The sequence below is a fragment of the Panthera onca genome, chromosome B4, assembly GCF_046562875.1.
Source record: "Panthera onca isolate mPanOnc1 chromosome B4, mPanOnc1 haplotype 2, whole genome shotgun sequence".
Classification (NCBI taxonomy): Eukaryota; Metazoa; Chordata; class Mammalia; order Carnivora; family Felidae; genus Panthera; species Panthera onca.
The window spans coordinates 16,495,172-16,517,359 of record NC_138345.1 but is presented as its reverse complement, the minus strand read 5'-3'; the positions used below and the strand labels follow the sequence as shown (position 1 = coordinate 16,517,359).

At 44.2% G+C, this 22,188-nt stretch overlaps 1 protein-coding gene across 5 annotated transcripts in view; it reads right to left on the bottom strand.

Moving 5' to 3' along the window:
- The window catches only part of SLC39A12 (solute carrier family 39 member 12), an 85,319-nt gene extending 80,856 nt beyond the window's left edge, over positions 1-4,463 (bottom strand). Inside the window, exons 1-2 of one of the 5 annotated variants that reach the window (XM_078450381.2) lie at positions 3,988-4,463; positions 2,518-2,864 (exon numbers count right to left, since the gene is read on the bottom strand). In XM_078450381.2, the coding sequence (XP_078306507.1) occupies positions 2,518-2,778 (261 nt within the window). In that variant the 5' untranslated portion in view covers positions 2,779-2,864; positions 3,988-4,463. The remainder of the gene's footprint in view (positions 1-2,517; positions 2,865-3,987) is intronic. The other 4 variants (XM_060659231.3, XM_060659230.3, XM_060659233.3 and 1 more) reach the window with 4 other exon arrangements.
- Between the last annotated feature and the right edge of the window lie 17,725 nt (positions 4,464-22,188).

Here is a 22,188-nt window from a genome sequence, read left to right as displayed (position 1 = left end):
GACACAAAAGATCCAACAACAAGCTAAGCCCTGTGGCTTGTGCCAGAATGCAGATGCTTGTGAAATCAATAGGACACTGTTTCTCCCCGGCTTTTTATGAATGACGCGGAGAGATTTCATGGAATCCTTGCCTATGGGTGATTCAGGTGAATTGTAGCCCTCTGAACAAGTAAAGCTGAAATTTGCATTTTTTTAAGGTTTATTATTTATTTTGAAAGGGGGGCCAGAGAGAGAGAGGAGAGAGAGTATCCCAAGCAGGCTCAGCACTGCCAGCACAGAGCCCGAGGTGGGGCTCAAACGCGTGAACCGTGAGATCATGACCTGAACCGAAATCAAGAGTCAGACACTTAACTGACTGAGCCACCCAGGCCACCCCATGACTTTTTTTTTTTTTTTACCTCAGTCTTTTACACAAAGAAATAGCAGCAGCAAGAGGGCGAAGCTATTAAAGACTGTGTTTCACTTCGTAGGAATAAAAATAGCTGAAACAGAAGCGAAATTGGCCAAAGTCTCGATAATGTCACAGAAAACAAAAAGTGCAAAACAGTGTCTCCCTCTGAAAAACAAAACAAAACAGAACATAGAACAATTTTGCATGTTTACATTCCCCTAGCTTGACTAATATTCAAACAGCCTTAATAAGGCACTTTATGTCATTAGAGGAGAACATTTCCCCACAGCAAATTCTCAGAGGACATTAATAAGACATGACTCCCACTTATTTCCATGGGGAAGTCTTATGTTGCTATATATATAAATTAATGTCATCACAGATGGGTTGCCTATTATAACACATGTTTGCTCTGGGGACCCTTGGGAATTTCACTAATTATTGAATTATTCACTGTTTGCACAGAGCAGAGACAAATTCTATTAGCAGACCCTTCTGTCAGGAAAGAAAGAAAAGCCAAAAAGCAAAAAAATAAAAAAACAAAAAACACGAAAAACAAAAACACTTGGCCAGGAAATGTTTTCCCTAAAACTAAGCACGATTGAGAAAGTCTGCCAAAATTTTTTTTTGCTGGAGGCAGTTACTAGATTTATTTATTTATTTATTTATTCATTCATTCATTCATTCATTCATTCACTCATGTCTTCATTTATTTATTTGTAGGTTCATTCTGGAAAAAAAAAAATCTCACCAGTCAGGAAAGGGATGGTGAAGAGTGTTTTTGTCTATTTTTGGGTATAATTAAGACATGGGCTCCTACCTCTGGTGAGGCTCCTGTCAATTCCCCTACCCTGACAGAGACATTCTGATTCTACCTTAAATGCTGAATTTACATTAATGTGGATGTTACATTCATGTGACCTGCAGCGATTTTTTTTTTTTAATTCCATCCCAGGCAAGTTAATTCAACCTCATCTATGGAGGAAGATGTCTCCACACAGTATTTGGGGAGAGCTGCCCAGACAATGCTGAGGTGCAGCCAGGGCATAAGAGTCGCCTGGCAAACCGGGGGTAGGCTGTGGGCCCAGGCCACAGGAGCCACAGACCTCATTTTAGCCCAGATACCTCATTTTTAAGAGGGTGATCACCCAATTCATTAACTGCCCACCATGCAAAATACTAGAAAACACCAATCAACGATCAGGCTAAAGTACTTAAAAATCCGACATTAAGGGTGCTTGGGTGGCACAGTTGGTTGAGCATCTGACTCTTGACTATGGCTCAGGTCATAACCTTACGGTGGTGGGATCGAGTCCCCAGATGGACTCAGTGTGGAGCGTGGAGCCTGCTTGGGATTCTCTCCCCCGCCCCCATCTCCCTACGCCCCTCCCCTGCTCATACATATGCATGCTTTCTCTCTTAAAATAAATCAATAAACTTAAAAAATTCAACATTAGACAAATATAATAGTACTATCATTATGCCATCAAAAACAAATCGTATCTAACCAGTGACGCACAAGTTCACGGCAACCACAAAAGAAAAGGCGGGGGGGGGGGGAGATTAGTGAATCAGAAAGAAGAAAGAACTGAAAGTTCATGCTTGTGGGGCACCTGGGTGGCTCTGTCGGTCAAGTGTCCAACTCTTGATTTTGGCTCAGGTCATGATCCCAGGGTTGTGGGATCAAGCCCCACACTGGGCTCTGCACTAAGCATGGAGCCTGCTTCAGATTCTTCCTTGCTCTCTTTCCCTCTCTCTCCCTCTCCCCCCTCCTCGGGCATCCCCCCCCCCCCCCCCAGTTTGTGCACGCATGCACTCTTCCTCTTTCTCTCTTAAAAATAAAAAGTTCACACTTACAACTAAATACCTCTGAACATGCAGAAGGGTCATAGAAAGGCTTCTACGAACATGACCATTTTACTACAACAAGATCCTCCCTGTTTTCAAGTACTATTTCTAGAACGCTAAATGACTTTCCGTATCCTCAATATGGGAGACATGACATCACAAGGCACGGCCCACTTGGGTACCGCATTTGAGTTTGCCTTACTGAAGCAAATGGCTAGAGAAGCCACTGCTCTTTCTTGAACGTTCCCTGGTACCTGATCCCATTCTGTTACACTAACCAGATGGCAATCTCCCTGCATTCCGTTTGTCCTCCGCGGGCAGCCAGTTTTCTCCATCAGTGTTTTGAGGAGGCTTCCAGAATGGTTCAGGGGTGGGGGACCGCCAGCAGAGAGAGCTCGTAGGGCTTCCGTCAGGTGGCCTGGACTCCAAGTGCTGCCGCTGTCCTGGGTTGAGGGTCTTTCTGTCTCAGTAGAGGGAACAAGGCCGAGGAGGAGGAACAATGGCACCCAAAATACCGGAAGCTTTGTCCAGAAGCACATTTCCACTCTTCCTTTACCTCAAGTCAGTGTCTAATGGAGTTGGGTGGCTTGCCGTTCACCGTGTAAACTTGTAATGGGAGGAATTTCTGTGCTAAAGGGGGGAAATGAAGGCCTTAATTACTGTGGCCGCGACGTGTTTGAAAGGATTCATTAATTGGGTGGCTAAGCTGATTTGCAACGGCAAGCTGTTTCTGAACAGTAGGGGGTCTGTAGGTCATTTACAACTGCGAACAGCAGGAAACTATCATGGCTGGAGACTTTTGAACCGTAGAACATCCAAGAGGTTTGTCACACTGCCTCCTTCTAAAATAAAAAAGAGTAAAAAATTCAGGAAGAGTACGTTTCTCTGTTTATCTTGCACGGGGTACAAGTCACAGGAACCGGACAGGAAATACCCTCATTGTATCCCATCTGAATGTAGAACTCTGTGAGGTGTGGTTCTCATCACTCAAGTAAACAAATAAAAATAAAGAGAAAATCAATTTCTTTTTATTATTACCATTTTTTACGTTTTTTAAATGTTTACTTTTGAGAGACAGAGAGAGACAGAGTGCGAACTAGGAAGGGGCAGAGAGAGAGAGAGAGAGAGAGACAGAATCTGAAGCAGGCTCCAGGCTCTGAGCTGTCAGCACAGAGCCCGACCGGGGTTTAAACCCACGAACCATAAGATCATGACCTGAGCCGAAGGCGGATGCTTCACCGACTGAGCCACCCAGATGTGCCTGAGAAAATACATTTCAACAAATTACATACATCATGCTGAGTGAGAAGGTTTTAGGTAAGAAGGGTACTATGGAAGAAAATTGTCACGTCCAGAAAACACTGGTCATTTTCCAGTTTTTAATTTATTAAAAGTACGAGCTAGCAGAAAAACAAGAGTGTTTCAAGACCGCAAGAGCCACAATAAATCCACAGACTCAGTGGTCATTAAAGGCATGAAGACAATGTTAGAGCCAATCAGCTTTCTGAAAAAAAAAAAAAAAAAATTAATCTCTTCAATCTGTTGCTTAAGGAACACAAATTGTTAACAGCATCTCATGTCAGATCTTGGCCCAGAAATGACCTAATAATGACTGTGAGGTAGTAACAAAGATACTGGGATTACTTTCAGGATTTTAAAAAAAAAGAGAGAGAGAGAGTTTAAGATTCTTATGTTAGCATTAAAAAATGACAGAAGATGCTACAAACATTTCTAAACGCAGTGCTTACCGTTAGAAGAAAGATAAATGGCTATTTCTCTGGAGCTCTGTGGCCTTCTAAATCTCGGAGAGTATTTTGTGATTACAAAGTCCTCTGGTTTTAAAATTCCTTGACTGTGCATTGGAAGCAGGAGAGGATTATTTCAACCCAGAGACGTTTTCGGTTGCTGTGGAGAAAACTGCTCCGGGGATGCCAATGAAGGCGGGTAAAAGTGAGAACTTTCTGTCTGGCAGATTTTCAGGAAAATCAAATAAAAGTGGCTAATGAACCTAACGTTTTAGATCAATATTTACCAGTTCTCTTAGAAGTCTAAGAAAAACCTAGAATTTCTTACAGTCACGTGCCTTTTACTCTTAAAAGATCTAGGTCAAAGGATTCCACCTTGCAGGACGGAAAGGCTTTAGTGTGTTAGATCGAGATTTCTTTTTTCTTTTCAGTTGCTTCTCTGTTTTATCAACCCTCAAACCGAAGATTTATTGAAAAAGTAAGCTCTTTAAAGCCTTAATTTTATCAGGTGCAGAGGTTTAAAAGGTTGAAGGCATTCGAAAATCTGTAAAAAGCTGTCTTTAAACAGGAGGGAAAGTCTTTATCGGAGGCATAAAGTTCTTACCCGGGAAGTAAGTGGATGGGAGTTGGGAACTGTAATTAGCGTGTATATTCTGACCCCAGCGTCTGTGATACAAGCGCCCTGTGAAACAGGCTCTCAGCAAATTCTTACGAAGGAGTGACTGAGAGAACAAAGTGGCAAATTGTATAGGAGGTAAGAAGTTACAACCCACGATTTCAAAATGCACACAGTGCATGTAAATGGTACATGAAAAACAAAGAGAAGCTGAAGGATGAAGGGAAGGGACGGAGTTCCGAGTTCGGGCCCTGGGGTAGGAGTGGGGAGGGGAGGGGGCTTCTGGAAGGAGGCGGAGGAAATGAAAAGAGAAAGCAGTTGGGAGGATTAGCAGGGTGAGGCCATCCTAAGAGAACGCTGGTAATACAGAAACGTGGAAGGCAAATGCTCCCAGAAATGCCCGGCTTCTCTTTAATTGCACATCACGGAGCCCTTGGATTTGCCTAAACTGCCAAGGGCAGAGACCTGGCCTGTTTCTCCTGAGCTCTCTGGTGAGATGAGCTGCAGTTAGTGTCCAGAATCATCAGGCCAGCAGAGGCGAGAGGAGCTGGTCAGGACCCCCCCAAGTTGTGACCCCAGTCGGGGCAGAGAAGGGCCTGGGCTCAGGACAGAGGGACGTGGCCAGAGCCCCCTCCATCTCCACAGGGGAGACCATTTCAGCCCCGGGGGTCTCGGGGGTCGTCTGGGAGGTGACTAGAGCAAAGTAGTCCAAAAACCTACTGAGCACAGTATCACGTCCTCCCATCGCGTGCTTTCAGTCCCTCGGCTTGACCTTGTTTCCGGAATTAAGCCCTGGCTTCCCGGCCCCGCCCCAAACGAGCAGGTGCCGCATCTGTCTTCCCTGCCCAGGTCTCATTGCATAACCTGCCGGGTTGCAGCGGAACCGGATCCTGATTCGCTCTAACCGCTGGTGCCAGGACAGTGCCCCCCTTCTGAGACTTGGGGAGCTTTTTCCCGATTCCCCTATGCCGGTGTCCACCCCAGAAGTCCTATTTCCCAGCCTCGGCTTCCCTGTGGCTAAGGGATTCGCTCCCGATAGGACCCCAGCACGTGACCTCCTGCATGAATTCTCAGCTGCTCCCACCGCCTGCAGCCACCCCACCCACAGCCGCTCGACACCCCACGAGGTCGACTGCCTCCCCCTGTCACGTGCCCGAGCCTGCGCTGTTTGCCCCCAAGGCTGGCTGCGCCCCCACAGTCAGCCACCGACCACGTCCCTGTCCCTGTCCCCGTTGAGATGACGTTCAGGTGGGTCGGGGGCGGGGGGAAGCCCTGGATGTGGCCCCAAGTCCAGCCAAACCGCGGAGGGCCGGCAGGCGGATCGGAAGAAAGTGGGAATAATAAAGGGTAAGGAGACACTTGGCGGAACACGGCTGGTGTCACCTTCTCCTGACTCTGGGTCGTAGCCGTCTGCTTCCCCCACAAGCCTGAAACCAACCTTTCTCAAACATGGTTGTATCTGCAATCGAAACCAACAGTTGAGGGGTAGTACGTTTTAGATGTTAGCTAAGCAAATGCATAAAGAAGGAGCTAATTTCCTCCTGACTGATAGTTACAAGGCATTTAGCCCCCTTGGGACCACTCACGTCTGCTGCAGTATGTCTTGATGTACCGATACTTTGTGCCATCACAGGAAGATGCAGGGGACCGGAAGTGGGAGGGAAGACAGGGACTGACCAGTCCTTCCTTCAGCGTGGATTCTGTGCCTTTTGGTATATCCTACCTTTCAACTTCTTCAGGTCTTATAATGTATTGACATGGATTCCCTGCCTTGACCTAGAAAGAATTTAAAGGGGCCCACCGGGAAACATAAAATACAACACATCAGCAATTTAAGAGACTAAAGCGAGGAGAAAGCCATCTTGTGGGTATAGTTCTGGCATGCCCAGTACAGTTTTGCAGGTTGTGCACTACAACTTTAGGGATCATCATTCACTTCCGTAGTCATCACAGATTTATATATCCATTTCAACAATTTCCCAGCAAATTTCCTCAGGAAAGGAGGCTTTGAGCTGGTGACAGGGTTTTGTGCGTGCCTCTTCAGCATTCAGCCTTGGGGGGGGCCTTTCTCAGGCAGTAATAGGAGGTCCTACAACTCTGAGCTACCTCTGGGCCCAGTTTCTCCCCAGGTGCTCCTTTACGTGGTCTTCTTCCCTCTTTTTCCAAGACACTAACCTCTCTAAATAATAATGTTTATTATCACTTTTTGAGTGTCTTTTATGCCTAGGCACGGTGCTAAGCAACTTCATGTGTATTTTCTCATGTGATATCGATGGAACCTAATGAACTCATTGTACATCTCAGAAATACTCAGTGTCACACAGACAGTAGGTGCCGCAAGAAATCCAGGCCCGTCCGCGTTGAAACTGGTGTTTACACCACGGAGCAACCTTGGGTTGTGATGAGGTCCCTTGATTCTACTTGTAAGTGAAAGCTTCTCTTACAGCACGGCATGGGTGGGGGGCGGGGGGGATACACAGAGGAATCAGAGGAGAGCCCATCATCAAGGAAATGATCTGCTACATTCTGATTTTCGAATTCTTCCCCAAACCTTTCAGCCCAAAAATTCTCAGAGGAAAAAAAAATGTAAGCAAAAAATAGAACTTTGAAACCAATAGAATCTCAGGTTCTACTTTTCAATACTACCTAACAGGGCAACGTAGCAGGCGTGTGAGACAAATGCTACCTGTTCACGAAACGATGTTCTCAGAGGAAAAGCAGGATATTCCACTGAGAAGACAGCCCCTACAGGGTAGGGACTGCCTCACACAACTTCTGATTCTGCGACACGGAAGTAACAATTAGAAAATGTCAATTTGTTTTGACTTTAGACCTTTCGGCCATCTTCGATTCGGAAGCTGATAGTAAAAATGATTCTTAAAAGAAACACACATTTCATGTGCAGCTTTCAAGCAACATTCTTCTTCTCCTTACGAAAGCCATATATACTCACTAATTAAAAAACCATAGGGGCGCCTGGGTGGCTCACTTAAGCGTCTGACTTCGGCTCAGGTCATGATCTCACAGATCACGAGTTCCAGCCCCGCATCGGGCTCTGTGCTGACAGCTCAGAGCCTGGATCCTGCTTCGGATTCTTTGTCTCCCCCTGCCCTCTCTCTCTGCCCCTCTCCCACTTGGGCTCTGTCTCTGTCCCTCAAAAAATGAATGAACGTTAAAAAAATTTTTTTTTAATTTTTAAAAATAAAAAATAAAAGAAACTATAGAAAACACCTAAGAGTATAAAAGAAAGTGGCCGTTGTATTATGTGTATCTTTTTTTAGTTTATGTCTTTTAGTTTATCTCTTTCGATTATTTTAACAGAATTTGAATTATGTTATATGCATGATTTTGAAGCTCACTGTTGTTATTCATCTCAGGTCAGTCTCACTGTAAATGGATCCATTTTAGAAGTCATTTCAAAAATTCACCTTCCCATTGGGCTTTGATGAATCCTCATTTATAGCTTGCTTTCCATGTCATTGGTGTCTTTCCATGATTCTCTCTGTGGGAACAAAGCTTTGAGGGGCAGACTTTGCTGGGCTCCCAGCCTCTATCCATCCGCCTCACTTTTCCAGGCTCCCGAGAAGTGAGGCACGTGACATAGCTGATGTCCGCTGGGGACAGCAAAGGGAGCGTCCGGAAGGCAGAAACGACGCTGCATGTGGCCCCAGGGACTTAAGGAGCCGGAGGCCAAGGGCTGGAGCCAGAAGACCGAAGAAGGAGCCTAAACAGGAAAGTGATCAGCCGAGTCACGAGTCACGGTGGGAGCCCCTGGCGCCCTGTCCCTGCAGTTTGGATTGAGTGAAACCGATAAGCCCCTACATCTGGATGTCTGTGAGGTCCCTTTTGCCAAGTCTTCCGTTCGTCTGTGCCGGATGCAAACACGGGTGCCCCTGGAGACAACAATGATCGGCGTTGTCATCTTTTTCTGCTTCTCGAAGTGACTTTTTCAGACATGGAAAAAGCTAACAGAAGCGGAGAGTGGCTTTGACGAGGTCCAGTGACCACTTTGTTTCACGAGTCCTTTCTGACTCACTCTGGGTGAATCACTGTGTCAGTAGGTGTATTAGTCATCTACTTCTGCATAACAGATTGACACAGATTTAGACCATAAACAGGACACGTTTGTTACCTCACCATTTCTGTGGGGCGGGAGCCCCGACATGGCTGACGTGCGGTCTCTGTTTTCAAGGCTCGTCAGGCCGCAACCCAGGCGTCGGGCAGGGCTGGGGTTTCTCTTGAAGCCTTGCCCTGGAAGGATGGCCTGTCAAACGCGTGTGACTGTTGGCAATCTTACGAATTCTAATCACAGAGGGACATTTCCTATTTCACTGGGCAGAAGGGAATCACATATCCCACCCACAGGGGGGCAGGGGAGACGGGTACCGTAAGGAGGTGAACACCGAGAAGTGGGGGTCATCGTGGGGCATGAGTTGACAAAGGGAAGGGCACAGGCAATTATGTAAGTAATTATGGCCACTTCACATTCCGAAAGGCTGTATTTTTCATCCATGTTCTTTGCTGGGGAAGTGGAGACACTGGAACTTCTTACAACATCTTTCTCGATCTTCTGGCCACACCCCAACTTTACTTGTTTCCAAGTCCTCCCGGGGTTAGCCACAAATATTACGAAGGATATATTCAACATTTAATATTTACTCAGAATCTTGAGCGCCAGTCTAAAACACGGAATTTTTTCCTTTTTAATTTCTTATTTGCTTGTTCCTAAAACGAAGCTCTAATCCTTTGTAATTTGAGATGAAAGGGTATTAAGGTACACAACCGTCGAATATATTTTTTATTCCACAAACCCAAACCATTGCGGTTTCTAGAATATTTTTAGAAAAATAGCAGAATCCTTATTTAACATTTTATCCTGCTTTTTTTTTTTTTTTTTAGTTTATTTACTTGAGAGAAAGCATAAGAGAGAGCAGGGGAGGGGCAGAGACAGAATCCCAAGCGTAGAGCCTGACATGGGGCTCAGTCTCACAAACTGTGAGATCATGACCTGAGTGGAGATCAAGAGTCATCTGGGGGCGCCTGGGTGGCTCCGTCGGCTGAGCGTCCGACTTTGGCTCAGGTCATGATCTCCCGGTCCGTGAGTTCGAGCCCCGCATCGGGCTCTATGCTGACAGCTCAGAGCCTGGAGCCTGCTTCGGATTCTGTATCTCCCTCTCTCTCTGCCCCAACCCACTCGCATTCTGTCTCCACCTCTCTCAAAAATAAACAAACATTAAAAAATTAAAAAAAAAAAAAAAAGAGTCATCTGACTGAGCCACCCAGGGGCCCCTTTATCCCGCTCTCAAGATTAAGATGTTGGTGTTAACAGATAGATATCCGAATTATGTGATGTGCTGAAATTTCTGTCTGTTGAATATCCTTTAAGTTAAAGACAATTTTAAAAAGTTTTTAACTCAAATATTGCCAGAAAGGATGGTTCAACATTTATGTTGATTTAACTAATGGCATTCACAAGAATTCTACAAAATAAATTGTTCAGTGCTTCTTATTTGGTGGATTTCCTTCTCAGTATGGAAAGAGAGCTTTCCAATATTTATCCCGTTCCTAGGCACATTGTATAACAAGAAAAGTTAGCTTTAAACATTCGTGTATAATGTTACATAGATCATAACTATGTCATATGTCTATGGTAAGAATATTACTATAAATTAAGTATTAATAGTTCCCCACTGGTGTAGGAATATACAGGTGATTTTTCCTTCTTTTTTCTAGATTTTCCACATTTTTATAGTAAATATGGGTCATTTTGCACAGGAGGGAAAAAATAGTCATTTTTTAAAAGAGGATTGGAATAAATAATTTTCCTTTTCTAAATCATGTATTTGTTTCAGCGTCAAAGCTCTCTTGTAAAAAATTTTTGGGGGGCGCCCAGGTGGCTCAATCAGTTGAATGTCTGACTCTCGATGTCGGGTCAGGTCATGATCTCACGTTCGTGAGATCGAGCCCCACGTCAAGCTCTGCACTGACAGCACAGAGCCTGCTTGGGATTCTCTCCCACCCTCTCTTTCTGCTGCCCCCCTCCCAAAATAAATCAATAAACTTTTAAAACTTTTCATTTAAAGGAGGGCATCCTAATACATAAATGCAAGAAGAGTAATAATTGTGTTTTGGTAGGATAGTATTTTTTAAATTATTATTATTAAGTAAAACTCTACTCCTCTAACATGGGGCTCAAACTCGCAACCCCAAGATCAAGAGTCTCATGCTCTACTGACTGAGCCAGCCAGGCACCCCCTTGTTTGGGAAAGTACTTTTTATTGTTTGTGGAACTCTACAACAGCTGAGGGCTCTTTGCAATACTTTGAAAACTGCAAGCCACGATGATTTCTAGAGTTAAAGCAGGCTGTGATGGTAACAGGAATCAGAGAGACATGGAGGCGGGGGGAAGAATATTGGCCCCAGGTAGGATATTTTATGGATGCTTTGAGCCTTCTCCTAATTTTTTAAGATGGGGGTATCACCTGCTTTTATCGCATTTTGGTACCTGGCACAGCTAGGAGCTCAGTAAATGGACTGTCATCACTCTGCAATTATTATGCAAGCTCTACAGTACAATTCCGTGAAAAGTTCCCCTCCAGTCCCTCTGTCTTCGGCTCCTTCTCCAGGCCACTTTCCTTCACTTCTCTTTCCCTGAGCTTCTCTAGGTTCTAGTATTCAAGCTATTTTCTCAGGGCCGTCAGCGCCCTTTCTCCCCTCTACTGCCAAATCTATAATTTGCTTGGTTTGATTTTCCCTAAGACCCAGCTCAGATAACACGTTCTTTTACATTTTTTTTAATGTTTATTTTTGAGAGAGAGAGAGAGAGAGAGAGAGAGAGACAGAGCGTGAGTGGGGGAGGGGCAGAGAGAGAGAGGGAGATGCAGAATCTGAAGCAGGCCCCCGGCGCTGAGCTGTCAGCACAGAGCCCGACGCGGGGCTGGAACTCAAAAACCGTGAGATCGTGACCTGAGCGGAAGCTGGACGCTTAACCGACTGAGCCACCCAGGCGCCCCAACACGTTCTTTTAAAGAAAGGCCCCACGATTCCCATGCGGTAGTAGAATTGGCATCCTCTTTGCTTTGTGAGACTTTGTTTTCATCCTACTGGTCCCAGGATGTGGTGATATAGACGTCTGTCTTATCTCACCCATTACTGGGCCCGGGTCTTCACCATTTTTGTAGCCCTGGCATCAAGAACTGCATGCAATATGTAGCAAGCACCCGGGAATGGAAAATGGCCACCATCAGTGAGCTCTGACATAGCCAGCAGCCACTTACCTGTGTTGGTTAGACAGAAGGCTGCTACCATTGGAAAACAAGGAGGAGGGGAATCGCCATTTTGGGAACCTATTGCTAAATGTAGAATCATAGGATGATCATGCATGAACCAAACTCCTATGTGAGAGAGAGGGCAGGCTCTGCGAACGGAAGAAATCGGGAAGATATACCAACATCGGGAAGATACCAACTTCAAAAAAAAACCCCTTTTTTTTTTTTTAACGTTTATCTATTTTTTGAGAGACAGACAGACAGAGCACAAGTGGGGGAGGGGCAGAGAGCGAGGGAGTCACAGATTCCGAAGCAGGCTCCAGGCTCTAAGCTGTCAGCCCAGGCCCGACACGAGGCTCGAACTCACCAACCGTGAGATCATGACCTGAACCAAAGTCGGATGCCCAACCGACTGGGCCCCCCCAGGCGCCCCAATACCAGCTTTTAAAGTGTTCATGAGTTCTGACGATGGGCACAAGGCACTTCAAACCCATCCAGAAATTTTTCCCACAGGATGTTAAAATGTAAAGCATTGAGGAAAGAGAACTTCCTTTCCAGTGTATTTGTTAAACCTGTGTATCCAAGATGGAGGACAAGCATCACTTTTCCAAATGGTTTAGTCTGTCAATAATTACCCACAAAGCTGCTGACAGCTGGACAGAGGAGCACGCGTGTGCGTGAGACATATGGCTTCTCTTCATTTTCTCATGTCAACTTCGGTCTGACTCTGAGCCTCCAAGCACGCTGGCTGAGGGAAATTCCATCCTCAGGTGGGGGAAAGGTCCCAGGTCAAACATCAGGGAGCCCTTCCAGTCCATGGGGTTCTCTGGTCATCGCTAAGAGTCTCCTGATCCCCACTCCCGTGGTCTGCTTCTATTTACTGCCTCTCTTGCTTCCACTCTGCATCCTTGCTGAGACTGGAAACCCCTCTGTCACTTCTAGGTGCTCCCCTGAAGTCGTGTCACCCAGAGCACCACAGCAGGGCAGTGAGCCAGGATCTGGTTCTTCCCAGACTGATGCATGAGTAGGCGACATTTCCCTTCTTTTTCTCCCTTCTCTCAAGAACGCTTTCTTCTCTTCCCTTATCCTCAGGGAACCCTGGCATACTCTTTTTTTCTTTTTTCTTTTTTCTTTTAATGTTTATTTATTTCTGAGACAGAGAGAGACAGAGCATGAATGGGGGAGGGTCAGAGAGAGAGGGAGACGTAGAATCCGAAGCAGGACAGGCTGTGAGCTGTCAGCACAGAGCCCGACTCGGGGCTCGAACTCACAGATCACGACCTAAGCCGAAGTCGGACGCTCAACCAACTGAGCCACCCAGGGGCCCCCTGGCATACTCTTTTGGATGAAAGTTAGCTCTTATGAAAGATAAGAGGACCCTTTGATATCAAACAGGTCTGCCTTCTCGGTGCAAAACCCCTGAGGCCGAGAAGCACTAAGATCCCAACTTCTGGTTCAGAATAGGGCAGGACACATAAAGGGTTGATAGGCAAAATAATCCCAGAATAGTCAATGTGAGAAAGCAGAAGTTGTCCTTGCCATTTGTTGGGAAAAAAAAAAAAAAAAAAAAAAAAAAAGGATTCCCTTCCGAGTAAATGTTCCAGAAATAATTTCCAGAAAACCTTTACATCAACACATAATAATGCAGTTCAGCGAGCACCCGCTCAGCACCTGCTCTGTGCGAGTTACTGTTACAGCTTACGCACAACACGAAGACCTATACTGTCGGATCTTCCAGGCGCTAGTCCTGGTGGGAGACCACGGCCCACCCCCAAACATCGATAATCCAAAGTGGTTCAGGATACGTCCTGTGTTGTGTGTGTGGGTGGAGGAAAGTATTTCATTCTTAGTGGACCACCTCCAGTGAGAAAAATAACCACATCCAGGGATTTCCTTTTTTTTTTTTTTTTAAGTTTATTTATTTGTTTGGAGAGAGAGAGAGAGCGCACACATGAGTGGGAAGGGGCACAGAGAGGGAGACAGAATCCCAAGCCGACTCTGCGCTATCAGTATGGAGCCCGATGCGGGGCTCAAACTCACAAACCAGAAGATCAGGCCTGAGCCAAAATCAAGAGTCGGACGCTTAACCGACTGAGCCACCGAGGTGCCCCTAGGGAATTCCCTTTTAATCAAATTTTGGAGAATTGAAAGGAAAATAAAAGAGATCGTCTCAACTAGGGTTTGTAAAGACTGGGAGCTAAGAAACGGCGCAGGCTCACCCTAAGCAGTGGGCTCCCACCTTGCTTTTTTGCCTCCCTAACTGCTCCCCACACACTCTTTCCCGACCACCCAAGCCTCCAATTAGCAATTTCTCTGAGCTTTGACTCATTCCATCCTTTACAACTTTCTCAAGTCTCCTCTGACCTCAATACGTACCTTCACGTCTTCCTGTAAGTTTCTTCCATTGTGCTTCCTTCAATAACAATGAAAAGTTCTGTGTGAAATCATTTATTTACTGATTTCTTTTCCCGGGTGCCTGGATGGCCTGCCTGGGATTCTCCCTTTCTCTCTGACCCTCCCCCAGCTTGTGTGTGTGTGTGCGCGCGCGCACACGCCTTCTCTCTCTCCCAATAAGTAAACTTAAAGAAAAAATTCAGTCTTTCCTACAGGCCTGCAAGGTCCACAGGAGGAAGGACTGTGTCTTCCTGTCACTTCTGTATCCCCGTTTCCACACGGTGCCTTGCATACAGTGGATGCTGAATAAATACCTGATGAACGAATAAATGAATACTTGAATGAATGGCCCAGAGGAGGAGAGGTTGATTAGAACTGTGTGATCCCTGTGTGGATAAAAGAGAATGGGTGCGATCAGGACACACTTGCTGCTGGGAAAAAGGGAGAACAGCTTAATAGAAAGTAGCTCAACCACTGAAAAAGAAATAGTCACAGTCAAGATGATAAGGTGCTAAATGGAGAAAATGATATCATGGGGAGCCATGCTCTGATCTCTTATTCTACTTAGCATCCTCCTCTTCTAAAGATGAAAAGATTTAAAAAAAACCCAAAAACAAAAAACCTCCAGCTAATACATGGGCCTCACTTGCCAAACTGAGCACCTTTGTGCAAATAATTGCTACGTTCCAGGATTCCTACTGTGAAAGGTACATTGCAAACACCTAGATCGGACCTTCCTTGAACCGGAGGGCATTTCTATATTACAAGGAGAACCCTTGTTGGGTCCCATAACTGCTGGTAAAGAGCCCTGGATTCAGGAAAGTTGAAGCCTCAGCTTGACCTGGTATCATTCACATAGTCCATGATGTGAATGGTGCCCCCCAGGGGTGTGCAGTGCAGTGGCCCTATTCACTACATTTTGGAACTGCCGATTTCATTAATTTCCCAGAGAAACAGAACCAATAGGAGATATATAGATAAAGTTTAGATAGATAGATGATAGATAGATAGACACATACGTAATAGAAAGATAGGCAGACATTGACTGATTGATTCACTGATTATAAGGACTTGGATCATATGATTATGGAAGCTGAGAAGTCCCAGTACATCTAGTCCAAAGGCCTTAGAACCAGGGGACCTGGTGGTTTAAGTTCCAGTGCAAGTCCAAAGGCAGGAGAAGACTGATGTCCCAGCTGAGAGATTCTCAAGTAGAGAGAGTGAATTCCTCCTTCACTTTTTTCTATTCAACCCTCAGCTGACTAGACGAGGCCCACCCACATTTCGAAGGGCCATCTGTTTTACTCTGCCCACTGATTAAAATGCTAATTTCATCCAGAAACACCCCTCACAGACACTTTCAAAAACAATGTGGAACCAATTACCTGGGCAACCCATGGCCCTGTCAAGTTGACACATAATATGAACTATCCTGTCAATATAATATTATTGAAACCCAATTTCCTGTCAAAGTAGAACTTCTGGAAACTCAGCTTCTCTCTGAAACTATATAGCATGTTCCATTTGAATTTCTTTAGATTTTAGAGTTGAAGAGAGTGTGAAAAGATTAAGGCTAAGCTAGGGGAATACTGGAGGTGAGGGTGCTTTGGGATAGCATCAGAAATCACAGATGGGGTGCCTTCATGTTGACCTAAAACTGGTTCTCATCATCCAGTTTCTAAGATAATATTGTTCTTATTTTTCAAATGTCATTTGAAAAGAACAACAGACTCTGGCAAACTTCGCTGAGAATATTTTGTCCTCATTGATATACATTCATTCCCCAAACTGAAGTTCGAGCCAATCTACTCATGGTGGTCAGGAATGAGTCAGAAGAGAATATAATGAGCAGCCCTGGGAGTTAAGAAAAAGGTTTCAGGCAGGTGTAAATTTAAATTCCAGGCTCGGTCATCCATAAGATTTGTGAGCTTGGTCAGTTTACTGAATATCTGTGAACTCCAATGTCCTAATCTCTGAAATGCAGACGATGATATAGTACCTATTTTGTGTGAGGATTAAATGAGAGAGAAAGCACATGTAAAGCACAGCACCTGGCACTGAAAATGTCAGGTGAATATTACTGTTATTATTATAAAAGCCCAGATTTTGTTAGAGTCCTTCCTTCTCACTCAACTTCCCAGAGATCGTCCGTGACTGCCCAATCCTGGATTGATTTCCAGCTGTGCTCCATCAATACCTTTTGTCAGGCTATCAATATATAACAAGACTTCTGGTTAAACATCGTGTATGTTCATCTCTGAGCTGTCCTCCAATGTAACTGTAATAATGTAATGCAATTATATTGACCATTGTAATGACAATAGACGATTTTTTAATAAAAGAAGCACAACCCTTCAAATAAGGAGAACAGAGAAGGGATGAAAGTGTAAAAAAAAAAAAAAGAGAGAGAAGAAAAACCTTGGAAAGATGAAAATGGATGAATGGATATTCATGTGTGTGTGTGTGTGTGTGTGTGTGTGTACTACTATTAAAAGTTTCTTGTATATTCTTCCAGAGAAATGCTGTGCATATATGTGTGTGTATGCGTATGTATACACATTTGTGCGTGTATTTATAGCTTATCTCTAGAAGAATATACAAGAAACTTCCAACAGTACTTGCCAGTGGCTGAGGGATGGGGGTTGGAGCATGGGGGGTGTGGGGGTTCCCCATCCTCTTGAATCTTTTAATTTGTGTACCCTATATATGCATTATCTATTCATTCATGATGGTGACGATAAACGTAACAAATACAGTGAAATACCTCATTTGTTGTTCTCAGTGCTGATATTTGCAATTCAGCTTGAAATCCTGAAGATCACACCCCACCCCAATGCCCCAGGGAATAGTCATCCTGGAGAAGGAGGAGTGGGTAGTGCTGGGAAACAAGCTGTTCTTGCGCCCCCGGCACTATGATCCCTTGCCCTGGGTCGCTGTTTCTGGAAATACTTCATGCTCTGCTGCTGGCGACTTGGAGTCATATTGACTCTCCCTTTGGTTTGAACCAGAATGCTACCTCATGGCCAGTTCCATTCCACCCTGATCTAGTCTACTTTTCATGATCTCTGCTCCCTCTTGCCCAGGGAGGGAGTTCAGACAGATAAAAGTCCTTGTTGTCCGTACTTCCTTTCCTTTTTCATTTCTTTCAAAGTCAGCTTACTGACTCAAGAGCCAGACTGCCCAGGCTTCATTTTCACCTCAGCCACTTGCTCGCTGTGTGACCTTCCACGACTTTCTTAAACTTTCTTTCTTTTTTTGTTTGTTTTTAATATAATTTATTGTCAAATTGGCTAACATACAGAGTGTACCCTGTGCTCTTGGTTTGGGGGTAGTTTCGGTGGTTCATTGCTTCCACACAACACCCAGTGCTCATCCCAACAAGTGTCCTCCTCAATGCCCATCACCCATTTTCCCCTCTCACCCACCCCCCCATCAACCCTCAATTTGTTCTCTGTACTTAAGAGTCTCTTACGGTTTGCCTCCCTCCCTCTCTGTTTGTAACTATTTTTTCTCCTTTCCTTCCCTCATCGTCTTCTGTTAAGTTTCTCAAGTTCCGCGTATGAGTGAAAACATATGATATCTGTCTTTTTCCTAAACTTTCTATCAGTTTTCTGTGATGAGAGGATAAAAATAGAAAACTTGCCTTCATAGAGCTGTTGTGAGAATTTACCCGAATTAAATTAAATAACAATACAATCAATGACTTGTCCATGTCATATTGGAAGTCTCAATGAGCGTTAGGCGTTACATGTATATTTACATAGTATCATACTCAGATATTTATTGAGCATGCCTACATCACTATATGCTGCTTATATAGTGATGAATGGAGCATGATCATTACCCACCATCACAGCTTGTCAGAGAAAAGCAAGCAGTCCAACAGAATGCAGCAGGAACGTCTATGAGAAAGGTATATACACTGTCTTCTATGGGAATCCCTTACCCCATGGTAGGCCATGAAAGGCAAGTTGACTTGAGCACTATAGTAAAATAGAGAAGTCCGTGTGAAATCAAGTGAAGCAGGGAGGTTAGAAATATCCTTGAACAAAATGATTATCACTGAGCACAAATTGCCATCCAGCTTCAGCTCTCAAGGATGCCTCTGGTGACATATAAATAAGACCTTCAAGGTGATGCCATAAGGAGTCACGGCTAATTCTGGCTCGTTAGCAGCAGACAGAAGCCTTCAAGCACTTCCTTGGTCTAAGGGGGTGGAAAGTTGCTTAATAGGTTAGAGTTTTAGTTTTGCAACATGAAAGAGTTTTGGTTATACAACAATGTGACTATACTTACTAGTGAACTATACCCATAAAAATGGTTACAATAGTACATTTTATGGTATGTGTTCTCTACCAAATTCTTAAAAATGAATGGAAGCATGGATTTAAAGCAATTCAACTGGGTAGAGGTGAAGGTACCCACTAATGTCTTCATATCTTCCTGCTGGCATCTATCCACTGCCCTAACTCAATGTTTGCCCAGCAAGGAAACTCCTCCCACCTGCAAAGTGCTCTTTCGATACACAAAAGAGAGGGGAAAACATTGAAGAGACTGCACACTGGAGGAACCTGGATGCTTTATAAATATACTTTATCTAGGCCCCATCCCTAGAGATCTGATTGAATTGGATTAGGGAAGGGGCAGGACATTGATACTTTTAAAAGCACCCCCCCCACCCAAGTGATTTTCACAGTGACTCTAGAAAACTCTTTTTCTTTCACTTGGGCTTTGGGTTCCATAAAAGTGGATCCCAGGGAGGCTGTATTTGGTTGAGTATAGGTGACTCCCTGCTGACTCTTACACTTTCGTTCTCTCCTAGGTCCGTTCATGTACTCAACTGTACTGAAATCTTTCCCTCCGGTAACTTGTGCCTGATCTCTCTTCTCCTTCACCAGTCTTCTTGAAACTGCTCTTACCAAGGTCACAAATGACTCTTAAAGCTAAATCCAGCAGACAGCTTTCCACCCTTGTCTCGGTTGACAAGTGGCAGCATTTGGTAGAGCCTACCCCTCACCCACCTTCCTTCTTGAAGTGTGTCCTTTGATTGGCTTTCAGAATATTCTAGCAGAGTCCTCCCTCTCCTACTGCTTCTTTTGAGTTCCCTTATAGGTTTGCATCCTGCTCCCCAATGTTGATATTAACATGCCCCTGGATTCTGCCTGATGCCCTCTTTTATTATTTTAGTATTTAAATTCTTCCATTGATTCAATGGTGTTAACAAACGTTATTGGGTACCATCATGAGGCAAGGACTACTGAAGGTCCCAGAAATTCATCAATGAATCAAACTAGATATTGGTTCCTGCTTTCATTACACTGGGGTAGAAATAAAAGGGAAATATTAAAGAATTAGGAGTGTTTTGGAAACAAGCAGGAGGCTGAGTTGAAGAACAACAGGATGGGAGCCTAGCTTAATGAAAATGACTTGAAGGATCGAATGGGTCTAACTCTTGAAGCTGGGAAGAAAGCACATTCCAAGTGGAGGGATTAGCAAAGTCCCTGAGGGAAGAGAGTTCTACTTTCTGACATGCTGAGAAAGGATTAGTAGGCTGGTGTGTGGGTGGTGAGCCTTTGGCAAGCCAGAGACAGATCATATGGGTCCTATCGGTCATGGCAAAAAGGTTGAGTAGCCTTCTAACTGTATTAAAAGCTATTGAAACGTATTGAGTTGTGGAGTGACATATGACCCACATTTTAATAAAGTCACTTGCTGCACATTGGAGGACAAATGGAGGACAACAGAAGCAGAAATATGGAGATCAGGTAGCAGGCTACTTTTGTATTTCAGGCAAGAGATAATGGTGGTTGGACTGGGGAGCAGCCATAGAAAGAGGGAGACATGGACGAGTCCAAGAGCTTATCTGGGGAGAACTGAATAGACATGGTGACAGATATAGAGCGTGAGTGAAAGAGACGAAGTAAGAATGGCTCCAAGTTGTCTAGACTGAATGACTGGATAGCTCATGTTGCCATTCACAAAATGGAGAACAGAGTAGTAACAGCATGGGGGGAAAGGCTGTGTTCTATGTGGGTAAATCCGAGGTATGTATGAAATATTCAAGTAGACCAGTCAAGTAGACATGTTAAAAGTCCCAAGCACAAGTTAAGGCTAAAGATACAAATTTGAGATTTATTAGCATGAACATGCTATTTATTCATTCTCATGCTTACTTCTTTTTCCAGGATCTTATTTTTCTTTTCATTAAATGACTATTTACAAAAACAAAATCAACTACTCACCATACATTTCACAGAAGTCCTAAGTAGAATGGGTTATAAATATAACACTATATCAAAAGGGAGGATCCACACTATATCACAAGTCAAGATCCACAAGAATTCTCTCTTTAGAGCTGATCAAGTTGAACAATGACCTAATAAATTAAGTCCATGATCAGCTTGGGATCACTTACACCTATGTTGACAGAGTTACTACCTTTTCCTGGCCTATAACATGATCTTTTTTTTATTTCAAAAAGAGGAGGAAGGTTTTTTTTATTATTATTATTAAATTTTTTTAATGTTCATTTATTTTTGAGAGAGAGACAGAGTGTGAGCAGGGCAAGGGCAGAGAGAGGGAGACACAGAATCTGAAGCAGACTCCAGTCTGGGAGCTGTCAGCACAGAGCCTGACACGGGGCTCAAACTCACAGACCGCGAGATCATGACCTGAACCGAAGTCAGACGCTTAACGGACAGAGCCACCCAGGCACCCCAAAGAGGAATAAGTTTTTAGTAATAAATTAATTTCAAAACAAATGTACTAAGCATCTGGCATTTCTCTCAAATTGCATCAAAATAATGCACAAAATAATACCTTATTTGGACTTAACAGAACAATGGAGAAGGAGAAATGTCCCCCAGATTTCCAAGCACACTTAATACAGAAGTAGTTCTTTGTGTAAATGTCCTTCCAATAATTCCTTCTTAATCTGTCTAAAGTCCATTAAGTACTTTGCTGGGTGTAGTGCTACTTGTAGCCTTTAAAGGTAAATATGGTAAAAGAGAAGTTAAAAGGGTCACAAAGGGTAGGATCTGCTTACCATTTGGAAGCTTTGTGACAACGAGCAAATATTGCCCAGTGGATCTGGGCTATCTTGAGTTTGTTGTTGGTATCTTTCGTATTTTTACAATCTGTCAAGACAGTACTGACTGTGGCCTCAACTCTAGATTTTTCTGTTATCAGTCATCAGTATAATATCTCAACCTCCTTCCTTCAAAACTGTAAGTTCATAACGCGCATGCGATTTGGGGTGTGGCCTTCAGCTGCCTGGTCAGCACGGATGGTGCCTTCATTTCTGACTCAGCTCTTCATGCCCTGATGCGATCACTGATGCCAGAGACATGAATCCTTAGGGGTGATGGGGTTGATCATCCCTGTGGCGGTTGTTTTGGCCTCAAAACATAGTTTTGGCTCTTGAGTTCATAGTTTACACAGTCGTCACTTTTCTCTTTGGCTTTTTACAGCATTTTACTACTGGATGCGTTACTATCAGATACAATGGAAACTGAAATACCATTAAGTGAAGAGAACAAAGTGAGAGCTAAAGAAAAACACCCCAAAAAACCCCCAGCACGATCACGGATGTTGATGGCTACCCAGGTATCCTTAGCGGTCCTTGAAGCACTACGTTGCCTTAGTCTTTTTGAGTGCCTTAGGGTCGGTGGTGGCGACTAAAGCAGCTTAGGTTGGCCCATCGCGAGAACTCTTGGAGGAAGAGTGACTGTGTTCTTTCCACCAAGAACATAGTCTCATTCTCCTTAGGCATTTTTTAAAACATCTGTTCCTTTTTTTGTGTGTGTGTCTAGGTCCATGTGATATGTATTGGCAGAACTATCCTCTTAGCTAAATCATTTCTTACGAGAGAGAGAGAGAGAGAGAGAGAGCGAGTATTTTGTAAGCGTTTCTTTGATATCCTGAGGC